A 21557-nucleotide genomic window follows, 5' to 3' on the forward strand; every position below is an offset into this window, starting at 1 on the left:
TGACTAACATAGTATGAAGTAATTTGAATTCTGTGAACATAGTTGTCTGAGATAGATAATGTTGAATATCTTTGTATCGGATGATGACTCCTTTGGTATTCTGTAGAAAGGAATGTTGTTTGTCTGTTTTAAAGGGAGGGTAAGAAGAAAGATCAAATTAAGTGCTCATTAAAAAAAAAATTCTTCATTTTAGAAAAATCATCCAGTTCTAATCATGAGCTCCCATGTTAGACAGTTGGATGAATTCTTCAAATCTGCAGTGACAAATACATATAACAGCTTCTGGAATGAAAAACAGTTACATTGTCAGTTTCTTTTTATTCGAGGCCCCTGTAGGTAACTGCAGACTCATAGTGGTATTCAGCCTCCTTTTTTTTCCTACCAAGGATTCAGAAGACTAACAAAATCCAAACATGTTTTCCAATCAATGTTAATACGTTGATTTAGCAGTTCCTTTGCAGTAGCTTTTTGCATACCCAGTTAATTACATTATATGTTGGTCTTCTATTGTGTTCTAATTTACTGAACAAAAGATTGGTGAACTGCAAAAAACTCTCCTGGATTGGGAAGACTTTTGTTCCCCCAGCATATACAGATAGACTAAAAAATATTTATTAATGAAGTATTGGTATGTCTAACCTGCTGTTATTGTAAGGGAGGGAAGGTGAGAAAGCTGAGAACTCTGAAGCTGTTTGGGATTTATAAGCAGACAAACAAGAGCACCTGTGCTGTCACTACAAATTCTAGACATTTTCTGTACATGGAGTAAAAAAAAAAAAATGTGTGAGCGGCTTGCTGAGGACACTGCAAAAACTGAACTCTTCCTAGGCAGTTTGTGTGACTGCCATGGGGCAGCAGTGTTTGTAACTGGTTCTGTTTCTGAAAGACAAACAAGAGCAGCAGTGGTTTGATTTATTTGGCTTTGACACAATCTAAGGGCACCTTGTGAGCTCTACCTTGCAGTGCAGTGCTCAAGTGTGCTGCTTGTTTGAGAATGCCAGTGATTTGTGCACTTGACCTTTAAGCTTGTGCAGGTTTGCATTTTATCTCAGGGCTGCAGCCTTTTCTGCATTTCCTTAACCTTGCACCTTTGGCATGTCTTGTAGCTAATTGCACTGGGATTAGGTCAAATATTTGGTTCTAGACAAGGTTTAAAATGACTGCCAGTAGTTTGGACATCCTGCTGCAAGTTCACTTGGAAAAGTGAACTTGGGTTGTTTTAAAAACAAAGTTCTGAAAAGCTTTGAGTTGCACTGTAGTGAATGGAGGGTGAAGAGTTTTATTATTTATTTATTTCTCCTATGTGAAAATGCTAAGAGAATTGGGAATGTTCAGCCTGGAGAAGAGAAAGCTTTGGGGTGACGTAATAGCAGTCTTCCAGAACCCAAAGGAAGCCTATAAGAAATTGGACAGAGACTATTTTCAAGGGCATATAGTGACAAGACAAGGGGGAATGGCTTCAGATTGAAAGAGAGTAGGTCTAGGTGTTAGGAAAAACTTCTTTGCTTTGACGCTGGTGAGGCACTGGAATGGGTTGTCTGGAGAAGCTTTGGATGGCCCATACCTTAAAAACATTCAAGCCAGGTTGGATGGGGCTCTGAGCAAATGGTCTGGTCTAGTGGAAGGTGTCCCTGCCTTCATCCGAAGGGCTGGAATGAGATGATCTTTGAGGTCTCTTCCAACCCAAACCATTCTTTGATGGATTCTGTGATTTATTTCTTGTCACAGCAGATACAGATGAACAGCGGGTGACGCTGCATTTGCAAGGACTGGACTAATGCTCCCTTCTGGTTAGATGTGCTGTGGGGAGCCTTGGCTGTCCGTGATTACTGTGGATGTGGAGCGAAATTCTGCAGTCCCAGTGCTGCAGCCGCTAGGAGAAAAGCCACTACCGTGTGGTCATAGCACAGTGTGCCGCTCTGCCGGCCTGAGGAGGCTCGGTTGGGACGAGGAACAATCCCAGCAATAGCAGCAGGAGGCGACAGACCGGGAATGACGGCGGCGGCCGGAGCCGGGGCCTCCCGGGGTGCAGCGCAAGGCAGCCGGCAGGGGGCGCGCGCGGGTCGCCGGGCGGGGCAGGGAGAGCGAGGCCGGGAAAGAAGGGAAGAGACCCTTGGGAAGGGATGGACAGCCCGTCCGTGCGGCCTGGGATAGCGGCCCGTGCCGCCTCTGACCTGCCCGGCTGCCGCTGTGTGCAGGGAGAGGTGCAGCCCCGGGCTTGAGCTGTGTGCCAGCAGTTGGGCCTTTGCTCGTTCAGCAGGGGGCTGGAATGAAACATTCCCAGACAAATCAGATAGTAGGAAGAAGTTCTTTGGAGGGGGGGAGGGGGGCACTGGAACAGATTGCCAGAGAAGTTGTGGATACCCCATCCTTGGGAGTGTTCAAAGCCAGCCTGGATGAGGCTGTGAGCAACCTGCCCTAGTGGAAGGTGCCCCTGTCCATGGCAGGGATATTTTAACTGAGTGAACTGATCTTCCAACCCAAACGATTTTGTTGTTCTATGAAATAAATTCTAGCAATTGGTTTTCATCTGGATACAGCCCCCTGGAACTGCCTGTTGCATTTTTGCTTTGGTTACTCCAGATGCAAAAGCCTGTATGGCAGGGTTACAACAGAGATGCTGTTTGGTAGATAAGAATGATACAATTTCTGTTGGAGAAGGGGGTGCTGGGGAAACGCATGCTTCTGTGGTATCTGCTGGCTTTTTATCTTTTTTCCTTTGTGACCTATCTTCTGTGCTTATCAACATTTTCTTTCCAGCAGCTTCTGTAAAAGCACTGGTAGAAAGATACTTTCAATGAAATGCTTTTAATAATGCTTCCATTAATGCTGGAGGTTTTCTGAGTTGTAAGTTCAGATGATCTCATTCTGTCACTCAGAAGTAACAGGGAGGTATTACATTAGAATGTAAATGCTCAGCTTCCAGCTTCTTCAGTTGTCTGCAAAATATTCCTGTTTTGAATCTTTGAATCTTTTCTTTTTAGTCCTTCTATCCATTTGCTGAGTTTTGGAATCAATATTTATGTTGCAGTCCACTTTTTAGAAAAAATTGTTTATTGAAGTGCAGGATAGATTCTTACCATTTAATTAGAATTACTATCAGAAAGTACTGTTGACTGTGCATGGTGAATTACTTTTTCATCATTTTGTGAACTTCTCAACAAAAGCAGGTGTCTGTGATGTCTATGAGATTCCTCCTTCTAGGTATTCCACCAGTATTTTTAGGCTGTTCAGACCATAATGTCCAAAAAAAAAAAAAAAACCCAAAAACCAACCAAAACCATCTCAAAAATCCTGTGTGGCCACAAAACCAGAAAATTCAACAGAACTTGTAAATTCTTGTCCACCTGACTTGCCTTATGCCCCTGCTCAGTCTGTACTCAGTCAGTCTATGTCTGTTCCTCCCCTTGCTTGACTGCTCAGGAAGATGAAAGTGGTGGTGGATATTGTAGCACAGAAAATGCCTTCTGAAAATGACATTCATGTAGCGAGGAACTATCTTATCAAGATCTTGACAAGTTCCATGAGGTACAGTACTGACTTTACATGTGCATCCCTTCTGTTTCTTCCCAGTGATTGGATTCCCCCTGCCATTTGTCAAGCCCAAACTGTCACAGAAGCCCTCTTCCCAACCTTCTTTTCCTTATGCTCCATCTACACTGCTTGTATTGTGCTAGTTTCCTAGTCTTGTGTTTCCTTAGCAGTACATCATAGAAAAGTAATTGTCTCATAAAAGATAAACCTTTTCAGCTGAATCGATGCCTTGAGATCTACTGAATTTGACTTACCAGGTATTGGTGGTTTGCTGAGTTGTTGTCAGTACTGTTAAAGATAAGCAGTGGGGGGAAAGTTCATGTGATGTTCTGTGCAGCTGAACAGAGGAATCATAACTTTTTCCATACCTGCACACATGCTTGGAGCAAGCAAGGGTGGTCTGGAGCCCAGCACCATACAGCTGAGCAGAATCTTTTGCACTCGTTTGCACTGAGAGTGCTGGAGCTCCTCCACTTTCTGAATGTCATGTCCTACCAAGAAAAAGCAAATAGAGATGCTCTGCTTAACCTTCTTCTCTTTAGTCATGCTGAGAAGAGTAGGCTTTTGTTTATGGAAACAATTACTTCTTTTTTTTAGTGACAGTAATGGTGCTACACTTTGTAGTGAAATTACAGTTTCCCTGTAGAATTGTTATTCTCTGCATGCAGAGTTTGGAAATTCATCACTGATTTCTTTAGACCTTCCTGAATACACTGTGAAAAGCTGTCTACTCAGAGCTGGCCTGTTTTGAAGATACTGGCTTTAGTTTTGGTCTCTAAATGCAGTGGCAGTCTGATAACAGACAAATTTATAAAAAGGGGGAATGAGTAAAAAAATGTACAGAAGTGCATAAAAAAATCTTAACAACTACTGGTCCTATAAGCCTTTATTTCAGACTCAGACTTCAAAAGATGGGATTTGTCAAACCTCTACTACATCTAAATTTTAAATTACACTTCCTCCAGGATGAGCCAAGAAGGGCAGGATGAATTACTTTCAGAGAAGGTCCTGCTTCATTCCCAAGTGAGAGGGTCTAGACAAATGGCCTGTAATTGGCATCTGCTCGCTGAAACAGAAGTAGCTGGATTCCACCCAGAAGGCTTATTATTTAACCTTAGGGAAAAAAGAATGCACTTACTCCATGAGTGCTGAGAGCTGTAACAAACAGCAAGTCCTTGGAAACCAATGCAACCTGTAGTTACTAATTCCTGAGCAGAAGGAAGGGGGTAGAGGAGTGTGGAGCAATTTTTCAAAACAGTTTTTAAGGTGCAAAGCTCTAACAGCAATCTACTGTTGATACTTCTTAGAAGGGATCTCTTCTGTTAGGTGAGCAGGAACATTTGGAGGTGATATCCAAGTAAATATTTGGGGACTTACATGATTCACTGAACTGAGATGTATTCTTTAAAAAACAATCCCAGAAAACACCATAACAAACAAAACCTCCCTGCATATCTGGGATGCCAAACATTTCAAGAGCTGAAGCAGAACTTGCCTGGAGTTAATATGGTTTCTTGTATCACTAACTTCTATGAAACAATGTACATGGCTTTAATCCTGCCTGTCATTAACTCATTTCTTCAGCTCCTCCCATATGCACCTACCTGCAGTAAAATCTTACCAAAGCCTTACTGTTGTCAAGTTGTAAAAGAGTTCTAAGTCTAATATTGGCTTTAACTATTAAATCTGTCAGGCACTTTAAAATTTATCAGTCTGTGTTCCTTGTAAAAAACACCCACCTTGCCACCCATTAAAAAAAAAAAATTGTCATTTCACTGCATCTCAAGCATTTTAAAGAAATGGTGATGTCTTTTCAAAACTGGCATGCATGCATGTAGAAAGTTTTGCTGTCATTTAAAGTCATTATGCCTCTGTCCTATCTGTGAAATGTTTTACTGCTACCCTGGTAGATTTTGTGCTGCATATCACCTTGTTGTACTGTTTGCATTAAGTAGCACCCTCTGCCTCTGTTGTTTTCAGAAGGAATGACCAAGCCTGCAGGCCACACTCCTGGCACGCAACCAAATTTACCGAAAGTCAACCTGAGGCAGCCACGTCACGCCTTCCCTCGTCTAGTGCCTGCGCCTCCTGGCACTCGAGCTACCATGCAAGGTGAGTCTCTGCTTCAGTTGCACACATTCAGCTCCTCACAGCGAAGCTACAATAACGCAGGTCATGTTGCTGAGGGCTTTGTTTTTAAAAACAACCAGCACAGAATCGTGGTGTTATACTTCTTTAGAGTTGCCTGTCCTTGCAGTGCATGAAGGGGGAGGTGGGGAAGTTTGACGTGTGGATGAGTGGATTTCTGAAACAGTTTGTGATACGTGCATCACAAAAGGTAAAGATTGAAAGGTAAGAAACTAGCTTTAAAGGCAGTCACAAGGTTATGCTTCTTGCTCTGCATTTCCTTTCAATGTCCACTGGTAAAATCCTAAGGCGAAGTAACCATCAAAATTAACATTCATAAAGTGAAATAGGAAAGGGAAAAGAAAATAAAAATACAGTTTCAAACAGTTAAAAGAGCTTTTTCTAAAGAGAGGATGCAGAATGCTTTACTGCTGTTTTTTTAAGGTATTACTGGTGTAATTAGTTAAACTGTCTTTCTGTAATCCTTCCCTACATCTGTAATCTTGCTTGTCTAGAGAGGTAATAAGACTGATGATTTTCAGTCACTGTTTAAAGCACTTCAATATTTGTTAGGTCACATTCAACATTAATGAAGAAAGGCTGGCACCCAGGCAGTTTTAGCTGTGAAACTCTAAACCTTTAGGTAACGCCTGTTTGTGTCTGGTCACAGGTTCTTGTCTGTTTCCTGCTCCTAGGTGACCTTCTTTATGATTTTCATGAAACATTTTATTGGTTTTTGGGAGGGAGGGGGTGTTATTTTTTTTGGTCTTTTGTTACTTTTTCCTTTTCAGTTCCCATTGGGCCATAGTTACACTGAGCATTACAGAAAATTAGTCTGGTGTGCAGTACCAGTTTGGGAAGTAGACTTTGGTTTTCTATACTTAGTGCTGTACATTCTCTGCTGAATCATTACTTCTTGAGGTTAATATTTTGTGGTAGACAAAACAAAACATTAATACTTCAGTATTTTATTTTATTTTTTAATCTAATTTTTATATTTAGATGAACATTCACAATGTTTTTACACTGTTTTCTTTGGGAGCTCCCTACTGTTTTTAAGATAAGTTGCTGTCTGCCCTTGAATAAAGTTGACAAAAAGGGTTTTTTTAAAATGTCTTTATTAGCAGAAGTTTTAGAAACTTTGATTACAATTTATGCTGGTTTACACTGATTTAAAGTTTGTATTTAAATATCATGTAGATGGGTTGATTTAGATTTATAGATTTTAAGACAGTAAAAGTCCTTGTACATCGAAATGAAATTCTGAAATTTCTAAAATCTTCTGTAGGGTTCCTCATTACAATACTATTGCTAAAGAGTATTTCTACTATTAATGAGTCTTCTATACTAAGCTGTAAATCATTATATGCTTCCTGCTCTTCCTGGTGGTTGTCCTTGTACCTTGTGAAAGTAAAATACTACAAGATGTGTTTCAAGGTGTATTTTGATAGGAGCTGGGTGTGTCCCAGTACTTAAAAAAGAGAAAAAAATGGTTCCATGCCAGTTTGAAATGAGGTTTGGTCAAGGAATTGTGGGTGTAAGGGAAGAGGGGATGGGAATAGAGCAGTCCTCTCCCCTCACATATCAGAAATAGCCACAACTGCTGGCAGACCCCAATACTAATAAAAATAAGAGATTTTCTCACATGCTGCTGAATGTGGCCTTAGCACAGTCTCATACCACAGTTCCCAGGTCACTGCCATCCTAAACCCCTTCACTACCTGTGCTGCCCACTTAAAAGACAATATATTTGGGAGATTTGTCAGCCCTGGTGTCTGTTGTCCAAGACTTTCAGTGGCAGAGCTGCTCTTACCGTGCTGCTGCTGGAGGATACCCAACATTCCCATAGTGGCAGCCTAGGGACTCTGATACTTTGGGGATCTCAGTTGCAGAGTGTGGTTCTTTGGGCTTGCTGATCTGCAAAAAAAGGTGAGCGGCCTCAGAGATTCCCCACTTTACAAGTACATTTCACAAAAAGCTCAGCTGATCCGAAGGCACAGCAATCAGTAGCTGAAAGCAGCAGTATGCAAGGAGAGAATGGAAATAGCCCGAGGAGGGGACATTTCTAGCCCAGGCATCCCATCCCTGGGCTATTTCTGGAATTTTGTGTCCTTCCTTGAGCTAAGCATCTGAGATTGGTATTCAAAGCCTAAAATCTCTTCTCAATGTGCCTACCTGCATTCTCTCTGTGAGTTTGAAAATTCACTAAATCACTTGCAAAACATGGAGAGTTCGTGGGGAGAGGGGGCAGTGGAGAGAGGGGGCACTCAAAACACTTATTTGTGTTGATGGATTGGGGCACAGCTGGCCAAAACAGCCCCTTGAGGACTGTCCATACTGTCTAGTGCTAGGTTAAGGTATGGGCAGTTTGATTTGCTTTAGGGTTTTTTTGGTGAGTTGGTTTTGCTGGGGCTTTCTTTTTACCAGCCTGATGAATTTGAACATTTGAAAAGGTGGATGAAGCTAGAGGAAGACAGCCCAGAAAAGGCTGTACCAGTATATAGGAGAGAGGGTGGTCCTGGAACCCACCTCTCCACATCCAGCACTATATGTATGGGTTTTTTATCATGTGACTTTAATGCAAAAATTGTAAGTTATTTAGGGAGTGCTAGGCTAGGTCTAGATGCCTCTCATGCAAGGCTAGAGAGCTGGAACTTGTAAAGCTTTTGGTGCCTTCATTTCCCTCTGAGAGTCTTCTGTCTTTTTCGCAGAAGTTTCACCTTAATAACATCATGCAGACTTTTTTCCTGGCCCATCCTAAACTAAGGCTGAGTGCACTTTTCTGGGAGGAGTGTAACTGAACTATCTTAAGTTGCTGAAAGTTTAAAGGCTGCATTTTCTTGCAGTAGGTTATACTATAACAGAGGAGCATTTGGGTTTTTTTCTGTGCCCCTGTTGTGCAGATGAACCCAATCGCCTCTTCTGCTTCATTCTGGTATTACAGGTGTGGCTGTGGGACAAGTGTGCTTTGAGAAGGCTACCTAAACTGAGGTTTTGGGGCAGTTAGATTTGTAATCTCATCCAGTTGCTGAGAGGAGATCATTTCTGTAAGGGTCCAGGAGCAGAAGCTCAAGCCCCAGGGTTGGGAAGGGTGTTTCCTGGCCAATGTGGCCAAGGGGTGGTCTTTGTGGTGTTTGTAGATTATTCCTGGACTTCATCTACCTGACTTTGACCAGCAGTGTATGTGCTTCTATGAATCTGCTCTAAAACAGCCATTGAGGGAAGGTTATCCTGGGATCCCAGCCAGGCTCAGGCAGAACTAGCTTCTGTACTCTCTTCCATGTCAGGATTCACAGGAGGATTGCCCTGCAGTTTAGGACCACAGGAGGCCATGCTTTGTAGTAAGATGCCGTTAGAAACCTTCCTGTCCTTCTTTAAAGTGCTTGCTGTTTCTGCTGGGTTTCCATTAGGCATTTTCTAGCAGGGCTTTGACCTCCAGAGATGATATCTCTGCTTCACATTGGATACCAGTAGATTTACATGAGACCTGTAAACCAAGGCTTTCCTGCACAAGTGGCATCTTTTAATTAATGCAAGTATCTGTTTGGATTTTATGAACTTAAAGGTGTTTTCCAACCTTAATGGTTCTATGATCCCCTTAGTGCTCAAGGGAGTGGGAATATCAGCAATTCTTAGTAATATCTGGTTTACATTATTCTTTGAGAAAAAAATTCTAGTAATGACCATGATACTTTTTACATGCAACACAGTATCACTTAAGATGACAATTAAGACCTTTGTAAAGATTCAGCAAGATGTTTTAAATGCTGGAAATAAATGAATGAAAGAACAAAAAACCTCACAAGATGAGGCCATTGTTAGTGTATCTTGTTAATAAAATGCTTTTAGAAAATAAGCATAAAGCATATCTTTGCTTTTGACCATGTTGTATAAGAAAAGAAGTTTAAAAGGCTGTAGTAGTACAGGGGGGAAAAACCAGATTCTGTTAGTACTGAATTCGAAAGAACTGTTGAGTTGATCTCTGCAGTATTTTTGACAGAAGAAAAGACCTATATCTCTCTTTGTATTTTTTTTTTTTTTAATGTGGACTGATCTAATTTCATTGGTAGCTTTCACAGGTCTCTTTACAGCACAAGATTTGATAGATGCTTCATATAATTATAGCTACAGGGAAGTGGAATAATTCTGGGATTTCTACCAAGGGGCTTTGCATGCAAAGACAAGAATTTGAATTTGGTATATAAAAGCAGGAGGAGCTGCCAGTGAAGTTCAAACAGGGAGATGTGATGAGAATAATTGGCAAGACTGTCATCTCAGCATCAATGTATTGGATTGACAGGAGGTGGGTACTGTGAGAGAGAAAATAAATGAAAGGAAGTGAAAAAAAACTCATGGGAAAGGAAGGTAACAGAAGCAGCAGGATTTTGGAATAGTGTCCTTAGCAAAAGACCTGAAGAAAGTACCGTGTCAAAGACAATGTTTTTATAGAGGAACGAATGGTAGGGAGAAACTGGTGGCAGCAAGGATTCTTGAAGGAAAGTTAGAAGTTTGTTAGGCCATGCAGAGCTTGTTGCTTTGGCATTTCCTCCTGGAGTTTTCCTGCCAATGTTGTGGAACTGGGTGGAATGGAATGTTGTTTTAAGAGTGTCAACTTGAGAGTGATTTGAAACCACACTGCTAAGGTTAATTGTGCAGGTGGTATTTGAGACAAATGCATTTAGTGTGTCTCTGCTTAAAAGTTAAAACACCAAACAAATAGGCAGATGTGGATATAACTTTATTGGAGTATCTTACTGATAAGGGAATAACATCATGGGCTGAAGAAGTTTAGAGTCATATTTCAGCAATGAAGAGAGGAAGTATGTGAGTTTAACAGCTGGAAGAATCGGGGTGCCTGGAAAATAAGCTGAAAAATAAGTTGGTGTTGGTCCCAGGAAAGAGGGAGCTAATGGATCTCAAACTAATTTTTTCTAAAAGCAAAGTCAGCAAAATCAACAATTTGCAGGGGGACAAGGAACCCTTCAAGGAGATAAATGCATATTACTTACCAGCAAACTTACATAGGGAAGCTGAGGTAGTTACTAAGTTTTTAAGCTTTGAATTGGTGGTGGAGTATGAAGTTGGAGCCCTGGCTTAGTGTTCAAACTTGGTTTTGTTAGATTGTGTGTCTTTAACTGCTGTGCAGATGGATTTAACCAATATTAGTAAAATGGATGGTTATAATTATGTTGTGACATTATTTGACATTTTTGATATTTATTCTGACTTTTTTTTTGTTTTGTTTCCTTCAGTAGTTGTTCTTCTCATGACCTGTCAAACTCATGGGATCAGTCAAGTCTGTATCGCACTTCTGACCAATTCAGCTCTTTGGGAAGTATGGACAGCTGGGACCACACTCCCCAAGTAGCCCAGTATGGAAGACTTTCTTCTGCAAGGTCTAACAGTAGCATTGATCATCTAGGGAGCCAAAGTAAGCGGGATTCAGCCTATGGGTCTTTCTCCACAAGTTCTAGCACCCCTGACCACACTCTGTCCAATGCAGACACTTCTTCAACAGAGAACATGCTTTACAAAGTGGGGCCCTGGGAGACTGCTAAGCATGGAAGCAAGTCTGGCCAGTTTTTGAGTGACAGCAGTGGAACAGAGGACAAGCCTGGGTATTTGCCAGCTCCCATCCAATACGAGAACAACAAAAGTCCTAGAACAGAGGAACACCCAGATGGCAAGCTCACTAGCTCGGGAAGATCCAGTTTCGGACCTGTCTGGTACGTTCCTGATAAGAAGAAGTCTTCATCTCCTCCCCCTCCACCTCCACCTCTTCGTAGTGACAGCTTTGCTGCCACCAAGGGCCACGAGAAAGCCCAGGGCCCTATGTACTCAGAGGGTGCCGGCACGCAGCACTTTACAGCCCTGAACCGATCTCAGCCCAGGAGTGACTGGAGTTTGGAAACTGCAGAGCAGCAGCGACGGCCCTCCAGAGCATGTGACAGGAGGATCAACAGCTCAAATTACAAATCTGATCTCAGTTCAGAACACATTTTTTCTTCAGCTGGTGAAAGGTACAGTAGTAATGCAGGAACTGTGAACAAACTGCAGCCATCCTTGTCCAGCACCGACATTAGGTTTGCACAGTCTGCTTACTCTTACCACCACCAGCACCAGTACAGTGATGAAAGCACCTTTTATCCCAGTGCAAGAATCTTAGCTGCACCTAAAGATCAGCAACATTATCTGTCCTACAGTGGTATTCATGAGTTAACTACAAATCATTTTCATGGCTACAGTCCAAACCAAGCCAGTCTGCTCAACACTTCCTCTTTGAACAGTGCTGCTGAACAGAAGGTGGACAACAGTGGACAAAGTCGATATTATTGTGTGACAGCAAAACAGCCTGCTCAGGGAAGCTCAAAGCCACTACAACTCAAGGATGACAGCTGGAAACCTGCAGTGGGAACTGATTTGTCACTTGGACCTCATGAAAATTCTGCAGTTATTACAATGGCCCCAAGCCCAAAATACTGTCTACCTCAACAATCTATTGAATCTTCACTGACAAGGTGTGAGAACAGTAGTCATTACCCAGTGGACAGAGAGGGAGATGCTAGGTGTGCTGTAGTAGAAGAATCTAGAAAACCCAATCATACTGAAAAATCTGGACAAAAGAAAAGCTGTGAGAACACCTCTGAGGAAAGTGAAACTAGCCATGGTCAGCAGGAGTATGTAAAGGGCTGTGTCCTTACCACTGAAAACAGATCTGCTCAGAAAGATTTTAGGTGGGGGAAAGATGAGAGTAGCAAGATTTCTCCTCAGAAGACGCCAATGTTGCACTCTTTAGCTCAGGAAGGGAAAAAGCAGTCTGACAACAACCCAGAAGAGGTATCAGAACGACAGACGTCATTTGACACTCACCTGTCTAAGCAGGCACGAAGGAGTGATCGTTTTGCAACAACCCTCAGAAATGAGATCCAAATGAGAAGAGCAAAGCTGCAGAAAAGTAGAAGTACTGCTGCGCTAGTAGGGTCATCTGAAACAGAGGAATGCAGTGACACCTGGAAACCAGATTCAACAGAGAACGTCATCATGCCCCCTGACACAAAGTTTACCAGCGCCTATAAAGATCACCTCAAGGGAGCCCAGGCCAAGGTTCTCAGCGCAACATCCTTCAAACGTCGGGACTTGGAGCCCAGCCTCGCTGAATATCTCCCCAGGTCCCCTGAGCGGAAAACTGGTAGTTACAATTCTTCATTACTGGCTTTGGCTTCTGAAGATGTCTCTGGATTCCTTGAGGCTACACAAGCCAAACCAAACCCTACAGGGAGTGCCACTCATCACGTTTCTCGGATTGGAGCCAGGAAGAGGTTCACAACAGAGCAAAAACTGAAGTCATACTCAGAGCCAGAGAAGATGAATGAGGTGGGCGTGTCAGAGGATGAATGCCATGCTCATTGCCATCCAAACATATCAGAAGAAGCCCTGGGCTCATTTGCAGACAGGTGGAAATTTTTTGAAGAAACAAGTAAGCTTTCATTTAGAAAATCATCACAGAAACCAGGTGCCCATGGTCTAGCAGAGGGACAGCCTGAGAGGCCAGATAGGAAAGCACAAGAGGGAGAGGAGCTGTGGTATGAGAGAAGAGGTCAGGTAGCCTCTGTTGGACCTGAAACTGCTCGTGCTTCAAAAGATAGTGTCCAACACAGCAGCAGCAATAGGGCTGCTGAGAGGATTGGGAAATCTGCACAGCCACTGCGCCTGGGAACCTTTGCAGAGTATGAGGCATCATGGAAGGAGCAGTGGAAGCCAATAGAGCCCAGGGGCTCAGGAAGGTACCACTCAGCTGATAATATCCTCGATACAGGCCATGAACAGCATGGGAAATCCCAATACACCCATGAGAGGTCCAGATCATCCCCTTCCACTGATTTCTACAAACAGGTACAAGTATCTTTGAATTATCCTTTAAGTTGCCCAGTGTGGTGGAGGACAGTAGAGGAGTGGAGGGGAAAAGAGAATTTTTATGAAAATCTCCGATTTAGGAACACTATGTAATATGGTGTTTGCTGTTTTTCAGTAAAGGAGTGAATGTTATAGGTAGCTGTCTTAAGTAAAATGAGGAAGATCGAAGTTTGTGCTGCACAAGAGCAATTGGAACAAAGTAATTTCTTGTGTGCTGTAGTCAGGTGGAAAAAAAAACATGATTGCTTTGCTAATACCCTCTTTTTTACAGTACAGATTTTGAAGGTTCAAAGCAATTTTCACCCAGACTTATTTTTTCATTGGTGTGGCTGTATTCCCTGTTTTCATTGGTGTGGCTGTATTCCCTGTTTAAATTCTCTGAAACTATGAAGAAAAGTGTTCCACATGTCAATAACACATACTTTTGTGTAATTTTTTAATGTTCTAATAATTTCCATGGATTTCCTCTTTTCTTTTAAACTTGCTTCATGCAAAATCACATAGGACAAAAATTCTGCCTGATAAAGTTTAGAGATTACAAATATGCCTGTTAATGTTAAAGCCACAGCAACAATGAAACTGCTTAATATTTTGTTTTACGTAAGTTTGCTTGATTTAAGATGTATACATTTATTCCTTAGAGAGATGCCAAAAGTCTGCTCAACTTGCAAGTAAATATTACGTTAATTTTTAACCAAGCAGGGCCAGGCAATGGTTGGCAGGTAGCACTGGAAGTAAACAGAGAAACCAAGTCTCTTTGGTTCTCTTATGTTAAAAGATGTTGTTCAAGCTACTATGAGATTGCCTGATATGTATAAGGAGTCAGAGTGTGTTCAACCTGTGTTGAACTTCGTCTTCTGCAAGAATAGAATTGAAGCAAAGTAGTTGTATATTACTTTTTCTTTATTTTTCTCCTCTTGATAAAAACAATGCATACAGACATACACAGGTCACCTCTGGGGGTGTGTGTGTTTGTAGACATGGAGTAGAATGGGAATAGCTCAAAGAGAAACAAAAATGTTGATCTCTTAAAGTTGTGGACTGTCTTTCCATAAGTTTTTTGTGTCTTTAAGTTTGTCAAAAGTTATTTTTTAACTCTACATTAAAACTCAGACTTTACTATGCAGATAATTTACAAGGATAGGGATTCAAAGCACTGAAAATATTCACCTGGAAGTTACTTGGCAAATTAAATTCACTGAATTATTAAATAATTGCCTACCCAGCAGAAAAAAAAAAAAATCATACAATCTATTCCCTGTATGCATTTCTGGTTTATTAGTCAGTGCTCTTAAGTTCAGTATAGGCCTCCTGGGGCAAAAAGCAGACACCTGTTTAGGCACCTGGAAAATATGGTGATAAGTGCATTGAAGATGCTTACAACAGACTGAAGTAAATAAAGATGTTGTTTTGCATATATGATTCAGATTATTCCAGTGCTAATGCGCAATTAAATTTCCTGTAGGTTCAGTGTTTGTAATGCAAAGCTATGCTTTGGGTGGGGTTGTTTGAAGATAGGGAGATAATAACGTTCTGGAACAGCACTGTTGGTGTTTTACTGAGAAACTGAAGTACTCGCATGGGGATTCACAATCTTGTGCATACTTGCATCTCCTAAAATGTGAGCAACTCTTCTGCAACTGCTGTGCCTCTTTTTTTTTGTTTGTTTTTGCCAAATGGAAGTTGCAAACGTTTATAAAAATGTTAAGCTCTTCTGTAGATCAGCAAAGCAGAACAGCAACGCGAGCACAGCCTGGTCGGGAGTGCAGCGCAGGAGGTCGCAGAGCACGCTGTACTGCTTAAAACCAAACAAGCTTAAAACATGCTATGCTGTTGACTTCATGTATATTTGAACAGAGCAAACCCACAAATAAGAGGTTCCATAATCACAGATTTTTTGGGAGTCTGAAGCATGATGACTTGGTCTCTTATTTGTACTACAAACCTCTTTTAGGAAGTATCAGTTGAAGTAAGGAGGCAAGCAGAGGATTTAAATGAAGATGGGGAGTGTATTTTCTCTAACATTAACAAACTGGATGAGAGGAACTGCACTGTAGGGTAAGTACAGTGTTTCTTCATTTCTCTCTCTCTAAAAGATTTGGTTTTGACCAATCTTTTTGACAAATTTCTCTGATCTGATCTTTCCCTGACTCAAACTGCAAGTTCTGCTGTGATGATTTAAGAGTGCCTTCTTCCCTTACTTCCCTCCTTCTCCCCAAATGCTTCAATGTGCATGATAGAACTAATTTGGGACTGAAATTTCTGGGGACTCTAGTGTGAGCTTAAAGAAATTGTTGAGTGTTGAGCATATTGTAGTTTGTTCAAAGGTAGTTGTTTCTTATTTGTATGCGTGAATTATTTGTGTGATAGTTACGGGTTTTTTCGTGGGTAGATGGGGCCCTGGGGTTTCCCAAAAGAGATTTCCAGTATTATCCTTGGCAAAAAAGCATGCTGCTGAAACATAGTAGTGCTGTAAATTGGCCTTTGCTTTTCTTGTGCCTTTACACAGAATACAGTGCATGAATAGAAGACACTAAAGTTTGTTTTACTGTTTGAAGAGCTCCGATTTTCTCTGTTAATTCATGTTTTAATTAATAGACAATGTTTTCAAGCCCTTTTCAAAGGTGTGACTGTATGCACAGTGTAGTTAAAATCCTCTAAATGTCTAGCATGCTGACGGTTGTCCTCATCCTGGCCCCGTTGTGGTGTAAGCAGTGATTTCAGCAGTCGCTGGTTTTGCGGCTGCTGAAGACGAGCTGAGATTGTGCACACACTGCTGTTACCAGGTCTGACAGCTCTGGGTTTTATAACAGAGGGAACCCATGCACAGGAAAAAAGAACCTCTGTAGGCTTTCGTCAGTTCTGTAAGTGGTATTAATCTCTCAAGGGAGAGGAAATTATGAACTGTAGCAAACATACACTCTAGCTGTGACCATAAAACCTTTTAAAAAGTTGGTATTTATTTGTGGATTCATATGATTGTATTTTGCATTGCTTATGGCTTAGCTGAAGAGACCACCCCCTGTTTTTCTAGTTTTTGGTAGCCCTTTGTACTTAGGGTAGCGATTCCAAAATGAGCAGCCCACGAGGGTGCAAGTGTGCCCGCACGGTGGGGAGGCAGGGGCAGGATGAGCCGGGAGCGGCCGGGCTGCTGTGGGCGGGCAGCATCTCTGGACAAGTGAAATGATTTCCATCTAGCAGCACCGAAGCCGAGTCACAAAAGCCTGTGAATAATACTCCTACGCCAGCATTTTAGCAGTGTTTGTGCAGCACAATTCTTGCTTTATAATCATGGAATCCATGAAAATCACATGACTGGGCACCAGCTGCAGTAACTTTTTTTTCAGCTGGAGCCCTATTTTGACATACTATTTCAGATGTGGTATTTGGCTTTTTTAGTACATTACAGAAGGTTTTGTGAAATGGTCTTTTTCACAGTCTTTGTCTCAACATTGATATGCAAGGGCTTGATATGCCTTCTGTATTCAAAAAACTAACTGATTAAAGTCCCTCATTTGGGCATTTAATTCCTGTGTTGTGGACTACCACTGCGTGATAATGAATGGCTGCCTTATGGGAAAGAATATATATTTCCGTGTGCTCCTTTTTTACAAGGCATTCTTGTGCTCAAAAGGAACTGGCCTCATGGCATGGATTGATTTTTATGATTTTTGAGCTGCCCTAAAGGCATTTAGCTTTCTATTTTTTAAAATCTAGCAATCTGCAAATGATTAGCAAATCTACCCAATTCAGGGTATATTCTAGAACATGAATAGTAACCAAATCTGAGGTCTTCCTTATGGTCATATTTAATACTCTGTTTTAAAATTTATGTTTGGATTAAATAGCTGGCAGGTGTTATTTTGTGCTACTGAGACCTGTGTGCTCTGGTGACCTTTGTGCTACCGAAGTCAGTGTGATGGGGCTGAACACAGGAATGCCCCTTGTGCATTTGTGGGCATGAGATTTGCAGGAACCCAAGCTGAGAGGTGCTGTGGAGTCCACGGGTGCTTTTTCCAGGTTAGAGACTGTCCTACACTACAGGGTGCTTCTGGCCTCCCTCCCCTTCAGTTGTTCTGAGAAATGAAAAAAAATTAACTTGAAATAAACTTTGAATAGCTACCATTTACAGCTTCCCTGATTATTTTCCTCAGAAATAGGGAATACAAGTTTTTTTAAATGACTCTGGAATGAAAAAGGGTTAGAATATTGTAACAGCAAATGGCTTTTTAAAAACAAACAAAAATGAAGATGTTTGATATTTTTTTCCTCCTGAGCATTTTGCTACAGTATTTTCTTGGCTGTTCTTTTTTAGCACACAATTGTAAAACGTAAATTAACAGTACTTTGAAAAATTGGGGGTGCGGGGTGAATGTTGAGTTGATGAGGATAGTTTGTGAACCTCTTCATCTCTGAGCTCTGTTTTTCCACTCTGAGGTTACTGAGTGCTTCCAATGAATTCAGGTTGTTTCATCTTCCTTTTTAGGAGAGCTGCACCGTGTTCTTCTGAACTGCAGTATTTAATAGTTTAGGGTATTACTTTTGTAGGAAGAGAAAATAGTGGTCCATAGGAGCCATTGTCATCTCTTATGGAAGAACCAAACCACTCTTGTTACAAACTTACAGGGGTGCAGTCATCTAACACGAGATGAGTATTTTTATACCGAGGGGTTGCTGTGATTCTATGGATGTTCTTAACTTTAGGACAGCATAAAAGCATTATACAATTCGGCTGATCTGTAAAACAAAAAAAATGCTGCTTTTTTATTTTTGTTGTGCCACTTGTTCTATTTCAAGTCAGTTACAAAAGCTTACCTTTTTATGGATGTGAAGTCTGTGCTTCTTAAAACATGTCTCTCTTTCTGCATTTGTAAAATTACTTAAACAGATTGTATAATTACCTTCCTTATAAAAATCTCCACAATTTCTAAGCTGAAATAGACTTTCAGAAAGTTAAAGAGGGGAATGGATGCTCTGATCAGTAGTTTCTGGCTTCCTGCAGTATGACATGCACACATAAGTCATTCTGCATCAAAAGAATCATGCTTTATGATCTAATTCTTAAGATTGCCATCTACCAGAGATGTTTACAGCCATTGCCTTTATTTACTTTCTAAGAACATTTGACTCCTAGCTCTATTAATTTGTTCCTGTGATGTCTGTTAAAGTGAACAACTGGAAAAAGTGAAAAATTATATCTGAGATCACAGGCTACAGAAAATATTTCATCGTTTAATAGGTGTCAAGTCCAAGAGCATATGCGTGTCAAGTGTAGGACCACAGTGTGACTCAACTCTTAATTAAACACTGTAAAATATTTTTCAGTGTTTTCATACCTTAGTAGTTACTCCCATTTGAGTTGAGCTCTTGAAGATAGAGGAATAGCCTTTACAATACAAAACCAAAATAAAAATAATTTCTTAATGCTTAAATTGTCCTAAATGTCCAAGTATAATGTTCTAGAAAAGTCTTTCATAATCCAGAAACAGGAGCCTATGGACATGCTCCCAAGTTTTTTATTAGGCTCTTTACAAGAAAGATTTTTCAACACCTGGTGAATATCTAGGCTCCATGCTCACCAAGAGGAGCAGCAAATTATTGTGCAAGGAAGGAGGACGACTTTCAGCAACACAGGAATATGACTGACCTTATGTCTTCTGAACTGAGTGAGATGGAAAAGAATTTAAAAATTACAGTAGTCTTATTTGTGCATGTGTTGATTTGTATCATGCATATATGGATGTTTGTGTGTATGTATATACAGACATAAAAAATATATATTTGTGTATTGATTGTTATTTCTCTTAGTTTTTTTCTGATTTGTGACCGTTATAGGGGTTGGGGTTTACCTATCTATGAGGACTAATTAACAGTGGGGGGGAAAAAAACCCAGCAATTCACAACACACATTTGGACAAATTAGTTTCCTTGTGTTTACAATGGTGTAATTATTCATTGGAAATATTTTATTAATAATATTAATTATTCATTGGAAATATTCTTAGAAACTACAGTTTTTCATTACTCCAGAAATTTTAAATTCTATATTTTGTTTGGATTTCTTTGACTGTGATGTCAAAAAAATTAATAATGTCAAAAAAATTAATAAGGCACCAATGTACAGTGTTAGGATCAGCTCAACTAGGAACTGAGCTACTGAAATACAAGACTTGAAGCTTTGGAGGTTTTTAGCAAAAAAGCAAAAAAATGTAGCAAAAGGGCCATTTCCTTAATTAGTTAACGAGAACTTTTGCCAGCATTGTGTTGCATATCTATTTGAAACTTCTTTATTAAGAATCATAGAGTCCTAGAATAGTTCAGTTCGGAAGGCACCTTAAAAATCATCTAGTTCCAACCCTCCTGCCATAGCCAGGGAATTTTCCACTAGACCAGGTTACTCAGGCCCCATCCAGCCTGGTCATTGACACCTCCAGGCGTGGGGAGTCCACAGCTTCTCTGGATAACCTGCTCCAGTGCCTCACCACCCTCAAAGTAAAGAGTTTCCTTCTAATACCTAATCTAAACCTGCCTTCCTCCATCTTAAGGCCATTCCCCCTTGTCCTGTCACTACTTGCCATTGTGGAAAGTCCCTCTCCAGTTTTTTTGTAGCCCTCTTTAGGAACTGGAAGGTGCTGTAAGGTCTCCCTGGAGCCTTTTCTTCTCCAGGCTGAACAGCCCCAACTCTCTGTTCTCAATGAGATGTTCCAGTCCTGTGATCATAGTAGTGGCCCTCCTCTAGACACATTCCAGCAGGGCCACATTTTTCTTCTTTTGGGGACCCTAGAGCTGAATGCAGTAATCAAGGTGGGTTTCACAAAAGCAGAGGGGGAGAATTCCCCTCCCTTGACCTGCTGGCCAGACTGCTTTTGATGTAGCCATTTGGCTTTCTGAGCTGGGAGTGCACACTGTCAATTCATTATTGAGCTTTTTGTCCACAAACACCCCCAAGTCTTCCTTCCCAAGGCTGGTCTTGGTCCATTCTCAGCCTGAACTTCTGCTTGGGATTGCTGTGACCCAGGGGCAGAACCTGGCACTTGGCCTTGTTGGCTTTCCTGAGGTTACTCATTTATTGTTGCAGTTAACAGTCACTCTGTGAGTTGCTTTTCCTGACTGAACATTGCAGGACAAGTATGTCTCACGCATTGAAGGACTTACCAAGACATTACCAGAGCTATGTAAAGAAAATGTTTTCCCCCTTTTCTGTGTGAGGAAGAAATTGTATGATCTTGTACAACTACTTCCTTAGAAATCATTGGAAAAATTACTTTGGCAAACATTTCATGCATGTGTTAACAAGCTCCACAGCTTTCTCTTCTCCAGGCTGAACAATTCCAACTTTCTCATCATGTCTTCACAGGAGAGGTATTCCATCCCTCTGATCACCTCCCTGGCACTCCTCTGGACTTGCTCCAGCAGGTCCATGTCCTTAGCATTTCTTTATTATGAGATGCAGATTATTAAGGCATTTCTCAGACCTTTTGTTTTTGCCTGTGATATCATTGTGTCTGACATATAGCAATGACACAGTATAATCTGGGCTGTTAAAAAGTTTGTATTTTGTTTGAAAATGGGAAAAACCTACTGTAGTTCTTCCTATGCATATAAAGGAGAGTGAACATCTCTTCATATATGAGAAACCCCCTGTAACCTTTCATGTTCCTTAGGTTTCTGTGAATACTTGTAATTAGTACAGGTTTCACTGCCATGAACTTCAGTGTACCAGTGTATGTGACTGACTAATAACAGATATATAAATGTCGCACTCTGAGACAGTGGAACCTTGAATCACTGGTACACGATGGCAGCTGATGGGTGTTGATGCTTAAAAGCAGGCCAAAAGTCTACCTAGACAGGTTTTTTTTCTCTGTGTGAGCCAGTAGCAGATGCTTGGAGGGGCAAACAGAAAACCAGGGCAAGCCAGGAGCCATGCAGCTGGGTATCTTGTTAAGCCTCTGCTGGTTTGTCTATCTTTGAGCTTTGTT

At 41.2% G+C, this 21557-nt stretch overlaps 1 protein-coding gene across 2 annotated transcripts in view; it reads left to right on the plus strand.

Annotated features, from left to right (window-relative positions):
• Window positions 1-21557, plus strand: part of SHROOM2 (shroom family member 2) — a 117435-nt gene that overhangs the window by 66819 nt on the left and 29059 nt on the right. Inside the window, exons 3-5 of one of the 2 annotated variants that reach the window (XM_041472441.1) lie at window positions 5515-5646; window positions 10914-13554; window positions 15530-15633. In XM_041472441.1, coding sequence (XP_041328375.1) covers window positions 5515-5646; window positions 10914-13554; window positions 15530-15633 — 2877 coding nt within the window. The remainder of the gene's footprint in view (window positions 1-5514; window positions 5647-10913; window positions 13555-15529; window positions 15634-21557) is intronic. The other variant, XM_041472442.1, reaches the window with a different exon arrangement.

This window comes from Pyrgilauda ruficollis, unplaced genomic scaffold, assembly GCF_017590135.1.
Source record: "Pyrgilauda ruficollis isolate IOZ18807 unplaced genomic scaffold, ASM1759013v1 scaffold29, whole genome shotgun sequence".
NCBI classification, from domain to species: Eukaryota; Metazoa; Chordata; class Aves; order Passeriformes; family Passeridae; genus Pyrgilauda; species Pyrgilauda ruficollis.